General features: G+C 45.0%; 1 protein-coding gene across 4 annotated transcripts in view; it reads right to left on the reverse strand.

Moving 5' to 3' along the window:
- The window catches only part of GDPD2 (glycerophosphodiester phosphodiesterase domain containing 2), a 71,755-nt gene that overhangs the window by 8,113 nt on the left and 46,004 nt on the right, over positions 1-17,638 (reverse strand). For all 4 annotated transcript variants that reach the window (XM_088444996.1, XM_088444993.1, XM_088444994.1 and 1 more), the window contains 4 exons: positions 17,027-17,245; positions 16,563-16,708; positions 7,760-7,907; positions 5,502-5,584 (listed from right to left, as the gene is read on the reverse strand). In XM_088444996.1, the coding sequence (XP_088301122.1) occupies positions 5,502-5,584; positions 7,760-7,907; positions 16,563-16,708; positions 17,027-17,245 (596 nt within the window). The remainder of the gene's footprint in view (positions 1-5,501; positions 5,585-7,759; positions 7,908-16,562; positions 16,709-17,026; positions 17,246-17,638) is intronic.

Raw genomic sequence — 17,638 nt, forward strand, 5'->3', positions numbered from 1 at the left:
ATTACCACTAAGTAGTGCCTGCAGAGGAGTATGACCTGGAGTAACTTGGGAGATCATAACAGAATGTAGGGCCAGAGGGTCAGTAACATTTATCCATTGCCACAAATGCGCCAGTTGAGATGCGCCAGTTGTACATGCGAAAGTGGGGAAGTGCCAGACCCCCCTGTGAACGAGGCTTAGTTAACACATCCAATTTTATGCGAGCTCTGCGATCCGCCCAGACCAGAGAGGAGACCAAAACGGTTTATCTTCCCCAAAAAATTTTCCACCAAATAAACGGAGAGTTATGGAGTACATATAACAGTTTAGGTTGTAGCACCATTTTAATTAAGTTGACACGCCCGGTGAGTGAGAGCGGAAGTTTGCTCCATGTCCTTGCCTGAGCCCGTAAATAGTCCACCTGGGGCACCACATTCAAGGTCACATAATCTCGGGGAGCATTAGATATCCAAATACCAAGATATTTAAAGGTATTGACCCACTTCAGTGGAAGTGAAACACTCGAACTCACAGGGCATGGTCCTCTAAGGGGGAGAATACAAGATTTATCCCAATTTATTGTAAGTCCCGAGAAACTACCAAATTGAGTAATGAGGTCAAGAACATGAGGCATGGAGCTGGACCAGTCAGAAATAAAGAGCAACATATTGTCAGCGTACAACGCTACTTTGTCTGTTCTGGCCCCCAACTCCAATCCCCTGATACTCCTATGTGCCCGAATGAGACAAGCCAAAGGCTCAATTGCCATAGCAAACAGGATGGGAGACAAAGGGCATCCCTGTCTTGTTCCACGTGATAAAGGAAAGGAAGAGGATATAAAACCATTAACTGACACCCTAGCTGTTGGGGTCGAATATAGGAGCTGAACCCATTTTATAAACCCAGGGCCAATCCCAAAACAGCGCATGGTCTCCCATAGGAAGGGCCACTCGACAGAATCGAAAGCTTTCGCTGCATCCAGCGAGACAACAACTGAGGAGGACCCCTGCCCATAAGAGACCTGCAAATGAGTGAAAAGGCAACGTAAATTAATGGATGTGGACTTGCCGGGCATAAACCCCGTCTGGTCTGGGTGGACAACAGATAAAATCACCCTACCTAATCGAATGGCCAATAATTTAGCTAAAATTTTAACATCTGTACGGAGAAGGTATATGGGTCGGTAAGAGTCAGAAAGCCTCGGATCCTTCCCCGGCTTAGGCAAGACCACAATAAGAGCCTCTGACATAGATTGTGGGAGAGCAGTGCCCTCATATAGTTGATTAAATAAGTCAAGGAGACGAGGGACATAAAACTGACTGTGCTTCTTGTACAGCTTTATCGGAACTCCATCTAACCCGGGTGCCTTACCGCCAGGAAATTAACGCAAAGCCTCATCCACCTCCTCCCTAGTCAGGGGAGAGTCCAAGTAATCCCTGTCCTCCGCCGTCAAAGTGGGCAATAATATACCTGCTAAATAGGATTGTACATCATCTAATGTGCAGGTCAGTCTAGAAGTATATAAAGCCTTATAAAATTGTACAAAGACTTCAGCAATATCTGGGGTCTGTATCTGGGCCACCCCAGCAGAATCAAGAACTTCAACCACAGCTACAGGGGACGTCTCTGCACGTGCCAGATTAGCAAGGTAACCTCCCGGCCTGTCAGCCAAGGCATAGTGGGAATGCGCTGCAAATAGCAGCCTATACTGAGTCTTAGCCAATAGTAAGTCACTCCACTCCCTCTGCGTGGCAAGCCAGGCAAGTCTGGAAGAGTCCTGCCCATCGGACAAATACGCTGCTTCCAAAGCCCTGCAGGAGGATTCCAACTCTTTCTCACGGTGCTTGTAGGAAGATTTTAATTCAGACACACGTCTAATCAGGGTACCCCTTAAAAAGGATTTAAAGGCATCCCAAACTACCGTAGTGGAAGCCGAGCCATGATTATTAGAGAAGAATTCAACCCAGGTTGCCTCTAGCTCCGACCCCGCACCCATACGAGTTAACCAAAAGGGGTTGAGCTTCCAAAAGGAATGCCCGCACTGACCAATCAGGTCCAGCCCAAGTACCAATGGGGAGTGATCTGAAATCCCTCTTGCCTCATAAACAACTGACTGAAGTTTAGGCAACAGATTGGGGGAGATCAGGGCAAGGTCAATCCTGGAGAACGAATGATAGCTATGTGAAAAACATGAATATTGTTTCTCCGCAGGATGTCTTGTCCTCCAAGCATCCACCAAGCCCAGCTCTGCCACAAGGGCCCCGAAGCGACCACTACTAGAGAAAGAGGAACCAGAGGCATTGCTTCGCCAATCAAGAACAGGATCCATTACGTTGTTAAAGTCTCCCACACAGATTACAGGTGTATCTGGAAATCTAGCCATAAATTCAGCTGCTTTTTTCATAACCTCAGAGGAGTACGGGGGTGGGATATATATAGCCAATTAAAGAATGGGGGCAGCATTTATTCGACATTGTAAAAAGACATACCGGCCCCAAGTGTCACTTTGCATTGAAACCAACTCAAAACCAAGTGATCTGCGTATAAGGATTGAAACACCCCTGGATGATGAAGTGTGTGAGGTATGGTAGGCCCAGCCGACCCACGGTTTCTTGAGTGACATTAATCTACCCCCCGACAAATGTGTTTCAGTGAGGCATGCAATGTCAGAACCATATTGTCGGAGCTGCCGGAGGACTAAGGATCTTTTAATTTTATCGTTAAGCCCTCGAACATTCCAAGATACAATTCTCAATGGAGTAGCCATCATCCCAGATTAGTACCAGATACTAGTAACAATAGACAGCGGATAACCCGCAAAATAGCATTGCTGCATGCGAGACAAACAAATAGACAAATTAAATATACAATGGTATATGCACAGAAGAAAACAAAAATAAATTGCGATACAAAAACAATTGACATGACATCTCTATAGGAACATCCCTTGAAAAACACAAAAAAACAAAAAACAAAAGAAAAACCCCAACCCTCATTCCCTCCCCGTATACCTAACCCCAACTTCGGCATACCTAAATCCCTAACTATAAATCCTAACAACTATCCCGATACAGCAACCCCCCTACAGAGTACAGAGCAAAGAATTTATATGACCCCTAGACATGAGGGGTGCCCCTGCAAATAAAAAAAAAAAAAAAATCTACGATAGCAGGGGAAGATGCATAAACCCAAACATAATACATACAGTAAAAAGGTGACATAGACTTGTATAGCGCACTCAGAGTGCAATGCAATAAACCGACAGATAAAAAAAAAAATATTCGTTATTTGCAATCAGTAATAATATGGATATAGTGATCTCATAATTCTACCAATCTTATTGTCAACAAAGAAATAATAACTTGAAGATCACACCAAGCCATAGGCGCCCAGCCTATAGGAGAACAACACTCAGTAACCATAAATTAAGCATAGTTACGTGAGTTCAAGGCAATTTATGATCCAGCTGACTTAATCTTCAGCCACCTGTCTGCGACCGGGCCTGTAACGATCTAGCCATAGAGCAGCCTCTTTTGGAGACAAAGAACTTTGTTTCCCCATCAGCAATGACTCTTAACTTGGATGGGAATAACATTGCATATGAGAGATTCAGTTCACGCAAGCGTCTCTTAATTGGCATAAATTGAGCTCTCTCCTTTTGCACATCAATAGAAAAATCAGGAAATACTGAAACACGGCAGCCATTCCTTTCCATAGGACCTTTGACACGAACTAGCCGGAGTATTGAGTCCCGATCTTGGTAATGTAAGAATTTGGCTATAAACGTGCGGGCAGGTGCTCCAGGTGGCGGTGCCCTAGTAGGGAGGCGATGAGCCCGTTCCACCGCAAAGTGAAAAGTAAAAGCATCGCGACCAAAAACTTCCAGGAGCCATTTTTCTAGAAATTCTTCCGGATTGTTTCCCTCCTCCTTTTCTGGCAGTCCTACGAAGCGAACATTGTTGCTACGCAATCGCCCCTCCATATCCGACAACTTGCATTGCACGGCCGACATCTGAGAATCCAGGGTATTAACTCGTACTTTAAGCGGGGAAAACGAATCTTCCAAGGTGGAAATACGTGTCTCAGCCTCGCCAACCCTCTCACGAACACGCTGTAAATCTTGATGTATAATAGTCAGATCAGACTGTACAGAGCCAATCTGGTCAGCTAAGCGCTTCTCACTGGTAGTTACAGCATCCAACACCTGCTGCATGGTGATCTCCGGGGCCCGCGCAGCAGGAGGAGCCATAGTTAAAGGAGGTGATTGATCGGGCGTTTCCACAGGATCTTCCTTCTGTGTAGTATTAGACACAGGGTTACGGGAAAAGCGCTCCAATTTAGCAGCAGCAGATGTGTGGTTTGTTTTTCCCATGGCTGAAGGGCAACACAGACTACCAATATAGAGAGCTACTGGAGGCAGCAAGTCAATGGGTTAACAAAGTAGAGAAAAGAAAATGGCCGCTCCTAGGAAATCAGGATACAACTTCACTGGCTTATTTATCAGCACTGGGCAGCACAGAGCCTCTCAGCCCCAGAGGAGTGATAGTACCAACGCTGTGCATCAATGGAAAGGGTAGCTCAGCACCGCTACTCAGGAGATCAAGGATGCGGAGAGGGGTGTCAGGCACTCACCCACAGCAGCCCCCCAACCAGCTCCGGCAGGCTGCAGGACCCAATCTGCCGCGGCAATCTCAGGAGGCACCCGGCAACAGAAGGGCAGGAGGAGAGAGCACGTGTCCCGCAGACAGCTCCGGCGACCGCAGGGACACTCAACAGCAGACACCGCAAGCGTCGGATCCAGGGAGCCCAGCAACCGGAAGGAGGCCTCAGCAGGAGACGAAGCCGCGTGTCAGAGCAGGAGGACACGCACTGCAGAGCCGCGCGGATGGACAGGAGACGGGAGGCGGCGCAAACTACTTCCGAAGAGGCAGCACAACTTCCCCCACAAGCCAGGTATAGTGGGCACCGCTGGGCAGAGGGCCGGATATCAATAGCGGATAACACGGCTGGAGAGCTCAGCAAGGTGCTAGCTACTCCATGTCCGTCTTGGCCACGCCCCCCAATGAAGCAGCAAACTTTGTGAAAACCAATACTTGTGTCATTCTCAAAACTTTTGGTCATGGCTGTATAACTTATAAGATACAAAATGCATAACATTCATAGCGGTTTGAGGAGTCCTAATCTAAAACATGATTAATGCGGTTTTGTCTACACAACCATGTAAATCACCTTTATTTTGGAGACAAGCGGTTCGGTTTTGGCTTGGATCTTCCTGCCAAGCTCGGTTCCCATAACGAGGCACAGATTTCCGTGAAAGATGACGTTTTGCCTCGTTCTGAGAATCGAACTTTGCTGGAAGACCCGAGGGAAAACCGAACAGCTCTACTTTATTTATCTTGTTATTATTACTAATACAACATACGTCATTAGGTTGCATTCAACATGTTCAATATATTCCCCAACAAATATTTTAATTAGACAACCAAACAGGGACGCTCTTGGCAACCTTTCCCCCTAGTTACCTCTGCAAGACAAATGCCCAAATTATGTGGATAAGAGCGATGACATCTGCTACAATCCAGATAACCAAGTAGTTGTAAGGATCCTGTAACAATGAGAGAGCTAATGTATGTTATAGTGCCACATATAACGCATGACAAACAACTTATCTAGATAAAGGTCAGTCCATGTTGTGGAAAGCCCGACAGCCAAGGGTCTCACACACACACACACACACATATATATATATATATATACACATACATACACACACACACACACACACACATATATATATATATATATATATACACACACACAGAGTGGATGACTGCACCTTTCCACCTTTCACCTAATATCTCTGTTAGACAGATATGGAGGGAAATGGAAACCAAGAAAGAAGAGAAAGGTCGCTCTAATGTACAAAATATAAAAATATATTAAAATACATAATGTGTAAATAACACAAACTGAATAATTAAAAAAACAACAATTAACGCAGCAATGAAGCTACTTCAATGATCAGTCCTAGATATCGACACAAAGGATGAATCTCCCTTTCGTTTCCCAGAGAGTAGATTTATTGAGTCCTTTGTTGGTCTTTAAATGATTTTGTAGAGGTCATAAATCCTGTTTTCAGGGTTAGCAATGATTCCTTGTAATGTTACTGAAAAATACCCTTCCACCAAAAATACACCCAAACAGGCCAAAAGGCCACTATTATTATTTGAATAAATACTTCAATCTCAATAAAAAAGAACAATATTTATTCAATAAAATCAGTGAATCTGATGAGCTTACATCAAACACTAGTCAAAATACGATGGAGACTCAACACGTTTCGTCCCCACATGGGACTTCATCAGGGGTACATCATCAAATGACTGTATTATCAGTCCTATTAATAGTCAGGAAAATGTGAACACTGATCAAACGATCCGAAGATCTGTTTACGGAAAATAAACTGGAGTAGACGCACTTTATATAGTGGATGGATTTATACTCCCAGGTAAGGATTGCTCAGAAGCAATAATCCTGTTCCACTCCTGCAAAATACTGCTGACAAGTGTTTCAGTCTGCTGCAAATATATATATATATATATATATATGTATAATTTATTTTTTTTACGAACGTGATCTACGTAATGGGTATTTAATTGGTCACATTCTGACTAGTGCTAAAAGCGGGTTTGGTGCAAAGTGATCCCTCTTTATAGCAGATATAGATATGTAGCGGTGATGTACGTGTCTCATCTGTAACTATCTTCTACAAAATAAACAAACAGACACATCTTAATTGTGTTTACTGAAACATGTATATGATCTCGGTAAACAGATAGGTTCTGGGAAGCAGAGGGATGGAAACAAATTATCTGCTAAAGCCATTTCCATCTGGTTTTACCATGCGATTTGGTCTACATCACGTCGCTTAAACTGCATGCGACTTAGGGGTTGTGAAATGGACACACATCACCAGCAATCAGGACTTTCAAACCAAACACTGCATCTGATATGTGGCAATTATAAAGATGTAAAAAAAAAAAAAAAAAAAATACCCCTTAGTCATGCTTGTCGAATCTCTGGTTGCCCCCTCTGGGAGGCAGCCAAGTCGGCGCTGCAGGGAGCGTGGCGGCGGCAATAGTGGGCAGTGCGGGGCAGTGAAATTGCATCATCACACCCCCGCCCTCCTGCTTTACAATGCCAAGAATTCCAGCAAATCCGTACCTTAGATCACTGTATAAGAATTCATATTTGTAGTTCATACTGTACTGTATGTGTGTCCTCTTATGTGCAGTTTGTCACTTATGATACAGACTAAGTTCAGCTGTACAGTTTTTAGTAACACCATTTTTTTCTTCCTTTTATGAACTGTTAAAAATATTTAAACATGCGAGAATCATAGGCGTGCACAGAAGCTGGCACAGCAGGGGGTGTCGCTTTGGCACTTCCCCCCTCTGTCGGGTCATGGACTATCCCTCTTCCCTGCAAGACATACACTACTCTCACCTGGGCGGCCAGGTGAGAAATGTATGTCCCGGTGGGAGGGAGAGACAGGGTAGTCATGACCCGCGGAGGGGGAAGTGCTGAAGCGGCATCTCCCTGTGCCGGCTTTTGTACATGCCTATGGCAAGAATCAGTATGAACAAGAGATCCCAAGTAGTACCGTAGTGCTTGATATGTAGATCAGATCTTAAGAGAAAGGAAGACGCCGTCAGGATGGGAATGCTGTGAACTAATGAGTAGGTTATATAGATGTAAACAAAAGCAAATGTGTTCTTACCAGCAACCAAACTGGACGCTTCAGATCCTTCAGAAGATGGCATGCATTCGTGGTTACAGATGTGGCTCCAGCACACCACACGTGGGAGTACAACCAGGGTTTGTTGACCACAAAGAGATTCACTGAAATATTATCTTGACGGTATGACCTTGGTGAGAGGAGAAGTAAAAGTCAGGATGGAAGGGATAGCCACACAGATCTCTACACAGAAGTGACATTATGGACTTGAAATCTTGGGTACTAGAGAATAGATTCAACTACTAGTGTTCCTTATTCTGTAGATTAGTGGTTCTCAAACTTGATCCTCAAGGCACCCAAATAGTCCAGGTCTTAAAGGATATCCATGCTTGAGTACATGTGCCTTAAAAAGTTTGTTTACACATCTGTGCTTCACCATGGATACCTTTAAAATCTTAGGGGGCCTGGAGGATAAAGTATGGGAACCACTGCTGTAGACCCAAAAGGTTTAACGTGGATATGTAAGCAGCAAGGAAAGAGACAAACATGTTCCTTTATAGGGCACTCAGGAAAAATGAACAAGTTTACATATAATTTATAGTTTAATTTTCTTACAGATACATTAAAAGAAAGTAATGGTATCACTCCCCTATATTGATTATTTACATGAAAATGTAATCCTAATACATTGTATGGGAATACAGCAAAATATAATCACACAATTACGTAAAAATGTATTATGAGAGTGACAATGGTAAAGAAGAAGACTAGTATAGAGGTAGGCGGGGCTAGTTGTTACAAAAATACAGAAATTCAACTCTCTCAAAAATCTTTAATTCGCAACCAAACAAATTATTACAAAAACAAAAAACAGTATTCTTTCTTCTTTTTATATTGGGTGTAAGTAACATCCTATAATAATTATTAACAATGAAAAACATGTTTTTTGGAACAAAAACAATCGTAACAATCTGCCCCCGACGGGGGTAAGTTGTTAAGGGCTTGGGGCAAAATGTTACCGATAAAATAATCTATACAAAATCATAATACTATATAAAAACGTTCATTAGAAAACCTTATACGTTTATCACAAAATCACATTTGGCATACTGTAGTCTGATATTCTGGTCCCCCCACCCATCACCCTCAATTCTTCCCCCCTACACTACAGAGATTCATTGATTTACAGTATACCCTTAAGTCCACTTATTTCACTTCTTAAACACCAGAGATGATCGGTTCGGATTCCTTGGAATCCATATACAGCCGAACTTCTGGGATCAGAGGCGATCGGAGCTGTAGATCGGATCTCCCTGTGTGCCTTGGATCCCTAGCCCAACCAAAACCTTGAGATCCCGCTATCGGATCTTTTTTCGCTCGGGCACCAATTTCAAAAGTCCCACTGAAATCAATGTGCTGATTGGCTGAGAGAGCCATCTGTCACGGCTCTCAGCCAATCATCGCTTCCAGATAGACTTTAATGGAGCAGACGGATGCAAGATGGCGGCACCCACTGCACCGAAGAAACCTCCACTCGCAGTGCCGACACCCCCGCATTGCTGTCACCGCTGGACCCCAGCACTGCCGACACCACCGGCAACTCCGCACTGAGCACTGCTGGCACCCCCGCGCTGAGAACACTACCGGCACTCCTGTACTGCCGACACCACCACCAACACTCCGGCAGTGAGGACACAGCAGGCACTGCCGACACCAGCGGCAACTCCAGCAATGAGAACGCCGCCACCACCCCCGCACAGCTACACCCCTGGTACCCTCTATCGCACCAATGGTGTATCCAACCTGCACTGTAACCTGCGCTGTATCCAACCCACAATGTAACCGGCACTGTATCTGATCTGTAGCTAAAGAATGCTGTTTTCATGGTCGGGGAGATTTCAGTGAACTACTCAACAAAATGGCTGGTAAATCTGGGCTTTCCAAGGTCAGAGAGTGCCAGTCATAAGTGGCCCAGTGCCCCAAGGGAGGAGGTGTTTTTTTTCTTTGCAGTTTGTTAACTACTACTTTAGAACAAGGATATTTCACGCACAGTTCTTAGAGAACGATTCAAACACAAAATGTACTATCGCAAGTACTTGTGAGTTGGTTTGTTTGGTTATTGCTAATACATTAAAAATGTTTTGAAAATTAGTTAACAGAAATAACTGCCGTAGCTTCTCTGTTGCTTAGTTTAGCCGTCCAACCTTTGGCCTGTATTGGTAAACAATATTATGAGCTGGTCAAAATTGAGAGGAAATGAAAGGTATTGAGGTTAATAATACTATAGGAACAAAAAAAAAAAAAAATTAGAGTTATGGTATAACATACCTTTGATAACACTTTTTCTTCGAGGTCCATAGGGACCACAGGAACTACATTGGGGGTTGTGGTTTGGAGGAAGCCAGGAACCAAACAATCAATGTTTTCCGGTCCCAGGATGCACTAGATCCTCCCCCATGAATGGAAGACCAAGTGGCTGCCTTGCACAGCTATTCAGTCGAGGTGCCATGTCTAACCGCCCATGAAGGTCCCACAGACCGAGTTGAATGTGCTGTCACCCTGCTAGGAACAGGGAGATCAGCCTGTGTATAAACTTGAGATATAGTCATACGCAGCTACCGAGCCAGAGTCTGCTTGTTAGCTGGTCAACCACGTTTGTGAAAGTCATACAAAACAAACAGTGCATCTGATTTCTGATGGAGTTGGTATGAGCTATGTAGATACGAAGAGCTCAAACCACATAAAATGAAGTTTCACCAGCAGAAAGGCCTGAAGACTTGAAAGCCAGTACAACTATTTAATTTATATGAAAACGGGATACCACCTTTGGAATGTAGCCCACCCGTGCGAAGGACAGCTCTATCCTGGTGAAAAATCAAATATGTGGGCCAACACGAGAGTGCTGCCAAATCACAGACCCTGCAAGCTGAGAAGATAGCGAGGAGAAAAGGAGTCTTCGCTGTCAACAACTTAAGGTCCACTGTATGCAAAGGGGGGAGCCTGTAGCGCCGTGAGAACCCCCACGGTGCCACCGGAGGAACAAAAGGCGGTTGCAGATGGAGAGCACCCTGAAAAAATGTTCTAACATCCGGCAAGGGAGCAATTCTATGCTGAAACCAAACTGACAGCCCAGAAGCCTGAACTCTCAAAGTGGTCAGGCGGACACCAAGGCCCAATCCTGCCTGGAGAAAAGCCAGAACACGAGAGACTCTAAAAACCTTAGGATCAACTCTTCTGAGGGAACACCACCGAAAAAAGCAATGCCAAATCCTCTAAGATGCGGCAGAGGAGGGTTTCCGCAAGCATCGTATGAATCATCGAGACGGTGAACCCTTTGGCTCTTAAGACGGAAGACTCAAGAGCCAAGCCGTCAAAGACAAACGAGGTAGTCCAGATGTAGGAAAGGACTCTGTACTAGCAGATCCGGCCGTAGGGAGAAGTGCGAGTGGAGTGTCTATGGAGAAACACATCAGGTCGGTGAACCAAAGGCGCCTGGGCCAAACTGGAGCTATTAGAATCACCCTTCCGCCTTCTTGCTTGAATTTTCTGAGAACTCCACGAAGGCGGCTGAGGGGTCTCTTGTTCTGGACCTGTACTTGGGACTTTGTAATTGTGCTGCGAGGCCATGAGATCCACCTCTGGCAGTCCCCACCTGTCCACTATGAAATACAAATAAGGTGTCTGCGTTAATCACTATATAAAAAACATAGGCTGTGAAATTATAAATATTATTTTATTGAACATATGAAAAATGTAACTGCAGTTCGACTCTAAAAACATAAACATTACACATTGAATGAAAAAAAGAAAATTAAATGTTACATTAATAATCTAAACACATACTGTTTCCAATATATCATAGGATAAATGATAGATGTTTAAAACTATTTAGAGCCTTTATGGTAATCAGCATATGTTGCTAATGGCATTCAGAATGATATCAATCTGTAAAGTAGGTATAGTCACTCTGTTGAAACCTGATATAGGGTATAGTGACTCACTAAATTACAGAGCCGTGGAGCTAACAAATCTTGGAATGGCGAATATAATAGCGGGGGGTCTCAAGACCAAAACCCGCAGTCCAGTATCTGACCTGTCCCAGTGGACTCAAAGCTCCAAAGACTCCCCAGGAACCAACTGCTCCTGCGACTCCCAGACAAATAGAAACAAGTAGGTGTGATGTTGGTCCCTGTGACCAGCGCCGCTTCAGCGGCTACCTGTGGGACTGTGCGAGGCTCCAATAACTCACAAGCAGAAAGCCGTGCAGATTGGTGAGCCGTTCGCGCCTCAGCGACTCCCGATCAGGCCGCAAGGGGTAAAGGCTGGACAGTCTGCCTCTGTGGGGAATCCCCCGTCCAGCGGAGGCAACAGATAGCAGAAATGATGGTCCACACAAACAGGCTCAGCAATGTCCGTCAGTGTGTCTCAGCAACATTGGTGGGTAATATGCAGGTAGTGCAAATCACCAAACAATGGTTCCACAGATGGAATACAGCAGTGTAGTTGATCAAGAGTTGAAAAAGCAGTCCAGGGAACACCGTGACATGTTTCTCCCCTCTTGCAGGGTTTTTTTCAAAAGGTAATGAAGTCCGCTATGAGCTGGAAGACATCCGGGTGGAGAGCCCAATCTCCGGCATGTATGTCCTGACGATTGAGGAAGTCTGCTTCCCAGTTGAGGACTCCTGGAATGAATATTGCCGAAAGATGACATTCTGCCCAAGTCAGAATGTTTGCCACTTCCCACATAGCTGTTAGACTTCGCGTGCCTCCCTGATGGTTGAGGTAGGCTACCGCGGTCACATTGTCGGACTGGATCTGAACAGGCCTGCCATGAAGGAGGTCTTGTGCTAGACCCAATAGGGCATAAATTGCCCGGAGTTCTAAGATATTTATGGGCAGGCGATTTCTGAGACGCCCAGCTACCCTGGAAAGTGCGACCATTTGTCCCCACTCCCCATCCTCGAAGACTGGCGACTGTGGTGAGTAGTACCCACCTTGGAATCCACAGTGGGCGACCCTTGTTCAGATGAGCCATCTGTAGCCACCATGCTAGGGAGAGCAGATGCATGGTGGCTTCAGACGGGACTGATCATCTGAGACTTTATCCACAGATACTGACCGTTCCAACGAGACAAAATTAATAGTTGTAAGGGCCTGGAGTGGAACTGAGCATATTCCACCATGTCGGACTGATATTCTTTAATTGTGGAGCAATTTGCCCAATTTGCAAAAGTAGAGCTGCAATCTTTTATACTGGTAAAAAGATCCTCTGTGTCTGAGAATCCAGGAGTGCTCCCAGATGTATCATTTGATGAGTTGGAAAAAGTGACGACTTTTTCTAATTGACAATCCAGCTGTGCTAGTTTAAGCAGGCCATTGTCAGCTGGAGATGATGAAGCAAAACCTCCTGAGATTAAGCCAGTATCAGAAGGTCGTCCAAGTATGGTAGTATTCTGATCCCTTGTCTGAGATGAGCTGTCATGACCGCCATTATCTTGGTAAACACCTGAGGAGCGGTGAACAGACCCAAAGGGTAGAGCCTGAAACTGGTTAGTTGTTGACGAACAGCAAACCGTAGGATCCTCTGATGGGATAATGCTATAGGCCCGTGCAGGTATGCATCCTGTATGTCCAAGGAGACCATAAAATCCCCAGATTCCATTGCCAGCGCAATTGACCATAGGCTTTCCATACAGAATTTGGGTACATAAATAAATCTGTTTAGAAGCTTTAGATTCAGGATAGGGCGATGAGACCCATTTGGTTTCTGAATCAAGAACAGATACGAGTAATATCCGCTTTCCTGTTGAGTCAAGGGAACCGGAATAATTACCCCTGAATTCAGCAGAGTCTGAATGGCTTCCTGGAGGGCCAGGGCCTTCGCAGAGTTTGATGGGGGACTTGTGCAAAAAATACTTCTGAGGAGGATGTCGGAAGGTGATCACATAGCCCTGAGAGACCTCTTCTCTGACCCAGGCATCTGTTTGATGCCAGGTGTCGCAAAACTGAAGAAGCCGCCTCCCACTCTGAGGTCCCCTAGGGGGAGGCCCGCACAATCAGGCAGAGAGTTGGTCGTCAGACTTGACAGCTGGACGTCTGGCAGACCAAGACTTCCTTCCTTGTTGTGGCTTGGTCGTTCTGCTGGAATTCGACTGCCTGGAAAACGACTGTCCCTTAACCTTCCTCTGCGGCCGAAAGGAAGACTCTCTCTTGTAAGTGGCTGTTTATGGCAGCCCAGCAGACTTTGCCGCTGCCACCGTAGCCACTATATTATCCAATTCTGGACCAAACAGTCTTTTACCAGGAAAAGGCAGGGATTCCAAAGCTTTCTTGGAACTCATATCTGCTTTCCAGGATCTTAACCAGAGAGCTCTACGAGCTACAACCAAAGTTGCCGATGCCCTAGATGCCATAATTCCTGCATCTACTGCCGCATCCTCTGCATAAGATGCTGCCTCCCGCATAAGACAGAGATAAGATAATTGTTTCATAGCGTCTGGCATAGTCTCTTCTAATGCCACCATCCACTGCTCCATGGCCTTGGCTACCCAGGCTATCGCCATAGCTGGCCGTGAAATCGCTCCAGATAAAGAAAACACCTATTTCAAACAAGTTTTTAATCTCTTATCAGTAGCGTCCTTAAGAAAGGCTGCAGACGGAATAGGCAACATTTTAATTAAATGAGTTACGTGATAATCCACTGTAGGAGGAACTGCTCACTTATCACATTCACTAGCAAAAAATGGATACAAAGAGGATAACCTCCTTGTAGCACGGAACCGTTCATCCGCACTATTCCATGCCTCAGCCATGAGTTCTGAAAGCTGTTCGGACTGAGGAAACTCATCTTTAACCACCTTCTGTCATCTAAAGAGCGGTGCTTTAGACCTAGGGGGTGCCTTATCATGCTCTATATTTAATATGAATCTAACCGCCCTTACCAGAGAGGGAAAGTCCACAGAGGCATGATGATCCTGATACAGACTCAGATGCATCGGATGTTGCACATGGTTCCTCATCGGAGTCTAAAGGCTGGGCGGAATGATGCAAAAGACCTCTTCCAGCCCTGAACCTTAGTGGTTGCCAGTCTATCCGCCTGTTTAGGTTCTAGAGAGGCAGACTGTTGAATCATACCCTGTGAAGAATGCGCCCAAGCATTACAGCAGGATGGCTGCATAGGGGGTACACACTCATAGCAGGTTGCAATTGCTGTGGAACTCCCACAGTAGGAGCCAGTATAGGCGCCGCAATGCGTCATAATCTGCGACAACGAGGACACCCATGGTGGCTCTTGCGCAGCAGCTGGCCTGGATGGGTGTGCTCCTTTACAAAAAAGAGCACACAACCCCTCCTGCATGAAATCCAGAGGTGACATGCCTCCCTGACAGGATGTACATGACACCAACACTGCGGCCTCAGTCTCATGTTTACCTTTAGCCTTAGACATTAAAAAAAAATGCAAAATGTGTCATTTTTTATTTTTACCCCACACCTGCTCAGAGGGATGAGGAGAAAAGCAGTGATAGAAATAGCCGACACAGGCAGTGTCCACACACAGCAGCACTAGCACAAAGTCACATACAATTACCTCCCCTATGTTGCACAACCACCGGGAACACTGGCCTCCCGGCAACAGAAAGCGTCTAAAGCCCGTCCCAGACACCAGGCGATATGGCCCCGGTGGAAGGAAGGGACTGTTTCGCTCTTACTTGACTTCCCTGTGACCTCCGGATGCAGTCAAGGCCGCAGCATTGCGGCTAGCAAGCCCCGCCGCAACCCTGCCAAAATCACTAGACCACGCAGGGTAGTGGAGTTGCTGCGCCGGCGGGGGTAGATGGAGTTGCACCACAGGCATCTCATACGACGCCTTGCTGCAAAAAAAATAAATAAAATAAGTTGTGCCCCAAGTGACGTCAGATAACCAAGTTGGCCATAGTTTGAATACCGTGCTTCATTTCACGTTTATAAAAATGATAATAAATACACTAATGGTCTGCGATTCTAACATAACGAATGATAAACCCTTTCCTTTAACAATCCAGCCAAGATACGACTTCAAATCTAGGTGAAAATTATTACTTTGGAACATGAAACTTTTTTTTTTTTTTTTTTTTAGGTGCCTATTACATAAACTGCGTTATTGTATGGTCATCTTTCTATATAAGGTCTGCGTTAGCGTCGTTTTGCTGAGCACTGACGGTAACGTGTTCAAACTTGTTCCCAGTCGCAGGAGACGCGGCGCGACCTGGGCGTAGTTTTAGATTCATTGTAACAATCTGCCTCTGTAATAACTAGCCCCACCTTCCCATAAAAAGTGAAAGATTTATGCGAGGTGAGTCTCATCCCTCTGTCGAACAGCTTACATATCACCTGACTACAAACGTTTGAATCGCTTTCCTTCTTGAACAAGGAGTTCAACATAAAAACTGTTGAGGGTTGGCTAAACAAACATAAGAAAAAATATATTGCGCACTTTGGACCACCAGTGGGCAGCCATTCTGCAGGCTAAATCTAAGTGAGAATGCATCTTAAAAATTCACAAGTGACATTACCAAGACAATTTGTGCAAAAATAATCACACAGCACCAGGAGAGGACAATTTGTGCAAAAATAATCACACAGCACCAGGAGAGGACAATTTGTGCAAAAATAATCACACAGCACCAGGAGAGGACAATTTGTGCAAAAATAATCACACAGCACCAGGAGGACAATTTGTGCAAAAATAATCACACAGCACCAGGAGAGGACAATTTGTGCAAAAATAATCACAGCACCAGGAGAGGACAATTTGTGAAAAAAAATATATAATGTACATGAGCAACTGGGCGTTTGCAGGTCTCACCTGATCTCGGAAACACTCAGATTTGTATAGGACAGGTTCACAGCATCCAGGGTGTCATTCTTCTCCACCTTTCTCCCATAAATCTGCTGAAATCCAGGAGCTCTCTTAATAACTTCTTCCCGCTCATCATCTGGAAGCCAAAGTACCTAATGGGAACAAGAGACCACTGTATGGATGCAGGAGAGACTTCCTTCTGTGAGAAATGTACCTGTGCATTATGGTCATATTAGCAATGTGCAATTCTTTAAGATTATGCTGAGGAAGGTGCACGAGTTATATCTAACTTGAGTTCTATTTGATTTAATATTTTTACCCTTTCCAAGACTATAATATGGAAGATGGCTTATGGTCGCAAAGCAGTAAGTGGTAAATATGCAGTAAAGCGCTGCAGAATATGTGTGCGCTATATAAATATCTGTTAGTAAATAATAATAATACATAAGGACAGACAACGGCGCACTCACTAGCTCTTGACTAATATTTGTTTTCAGAATAGTATCCACAGTGACATTCACAAAGCTCTCATTATATGGGTGCCCAGGAGGTGGCTGTCGCAGGTCAAATATGATAGAGATGCTGAGGTTCTTGCATGCAAGCAAAACTTCCTCAAGAGTGGGAATTTTCTGGCTTTTCACCTCACGTTCAATATCTGCCGATGCAATTCGTGCTCCAAATGGGTTTCTCTGAAAAGAAGACCATAACAGAAAATAAGTGGAGCACATAGAAGGCTTGCTAATTAGGCACCTACAGATGTGTCCTCCTACATCTACCCTCAATACCCCACACAGTGCAACTAGCCTGGCTTGAGTGGGCCGCCAGGTCCAGTGCTACTCTGCTAGAGTTGGATGTCTTCTTGCCAAAAGTGTGTCTGAGTGGCAATGTGATGTGACTAGGAGGCAACAGGAGACTGAGCTGATTAATTTGATATGTGACACTTGTATATCTGTGTGCGACAGACTGTAAATGGGACAGAGTGGAAAATAGTTGCAGCCGCTGCATTGGATTCAGAGACTCAATCACACACAGATATGCAAGCGTCACATATCAAATTAATCAGTACAGTCTCCTGGGGCGTC

This window comes from Taudactylus pleione, unplaced genomic scaffold (assembly GCF_031769625.1).
Source record: "Taudactylus pleione unplaced genomic scaffold, aTauple2 ptg000375l, whole genome shotgun sequence".
NCBI lineage: Eukaryota > Metazoa > Chordata > Amphibia > Anura > Myobatrachidae > Taudactylus > Taudactylus pleione.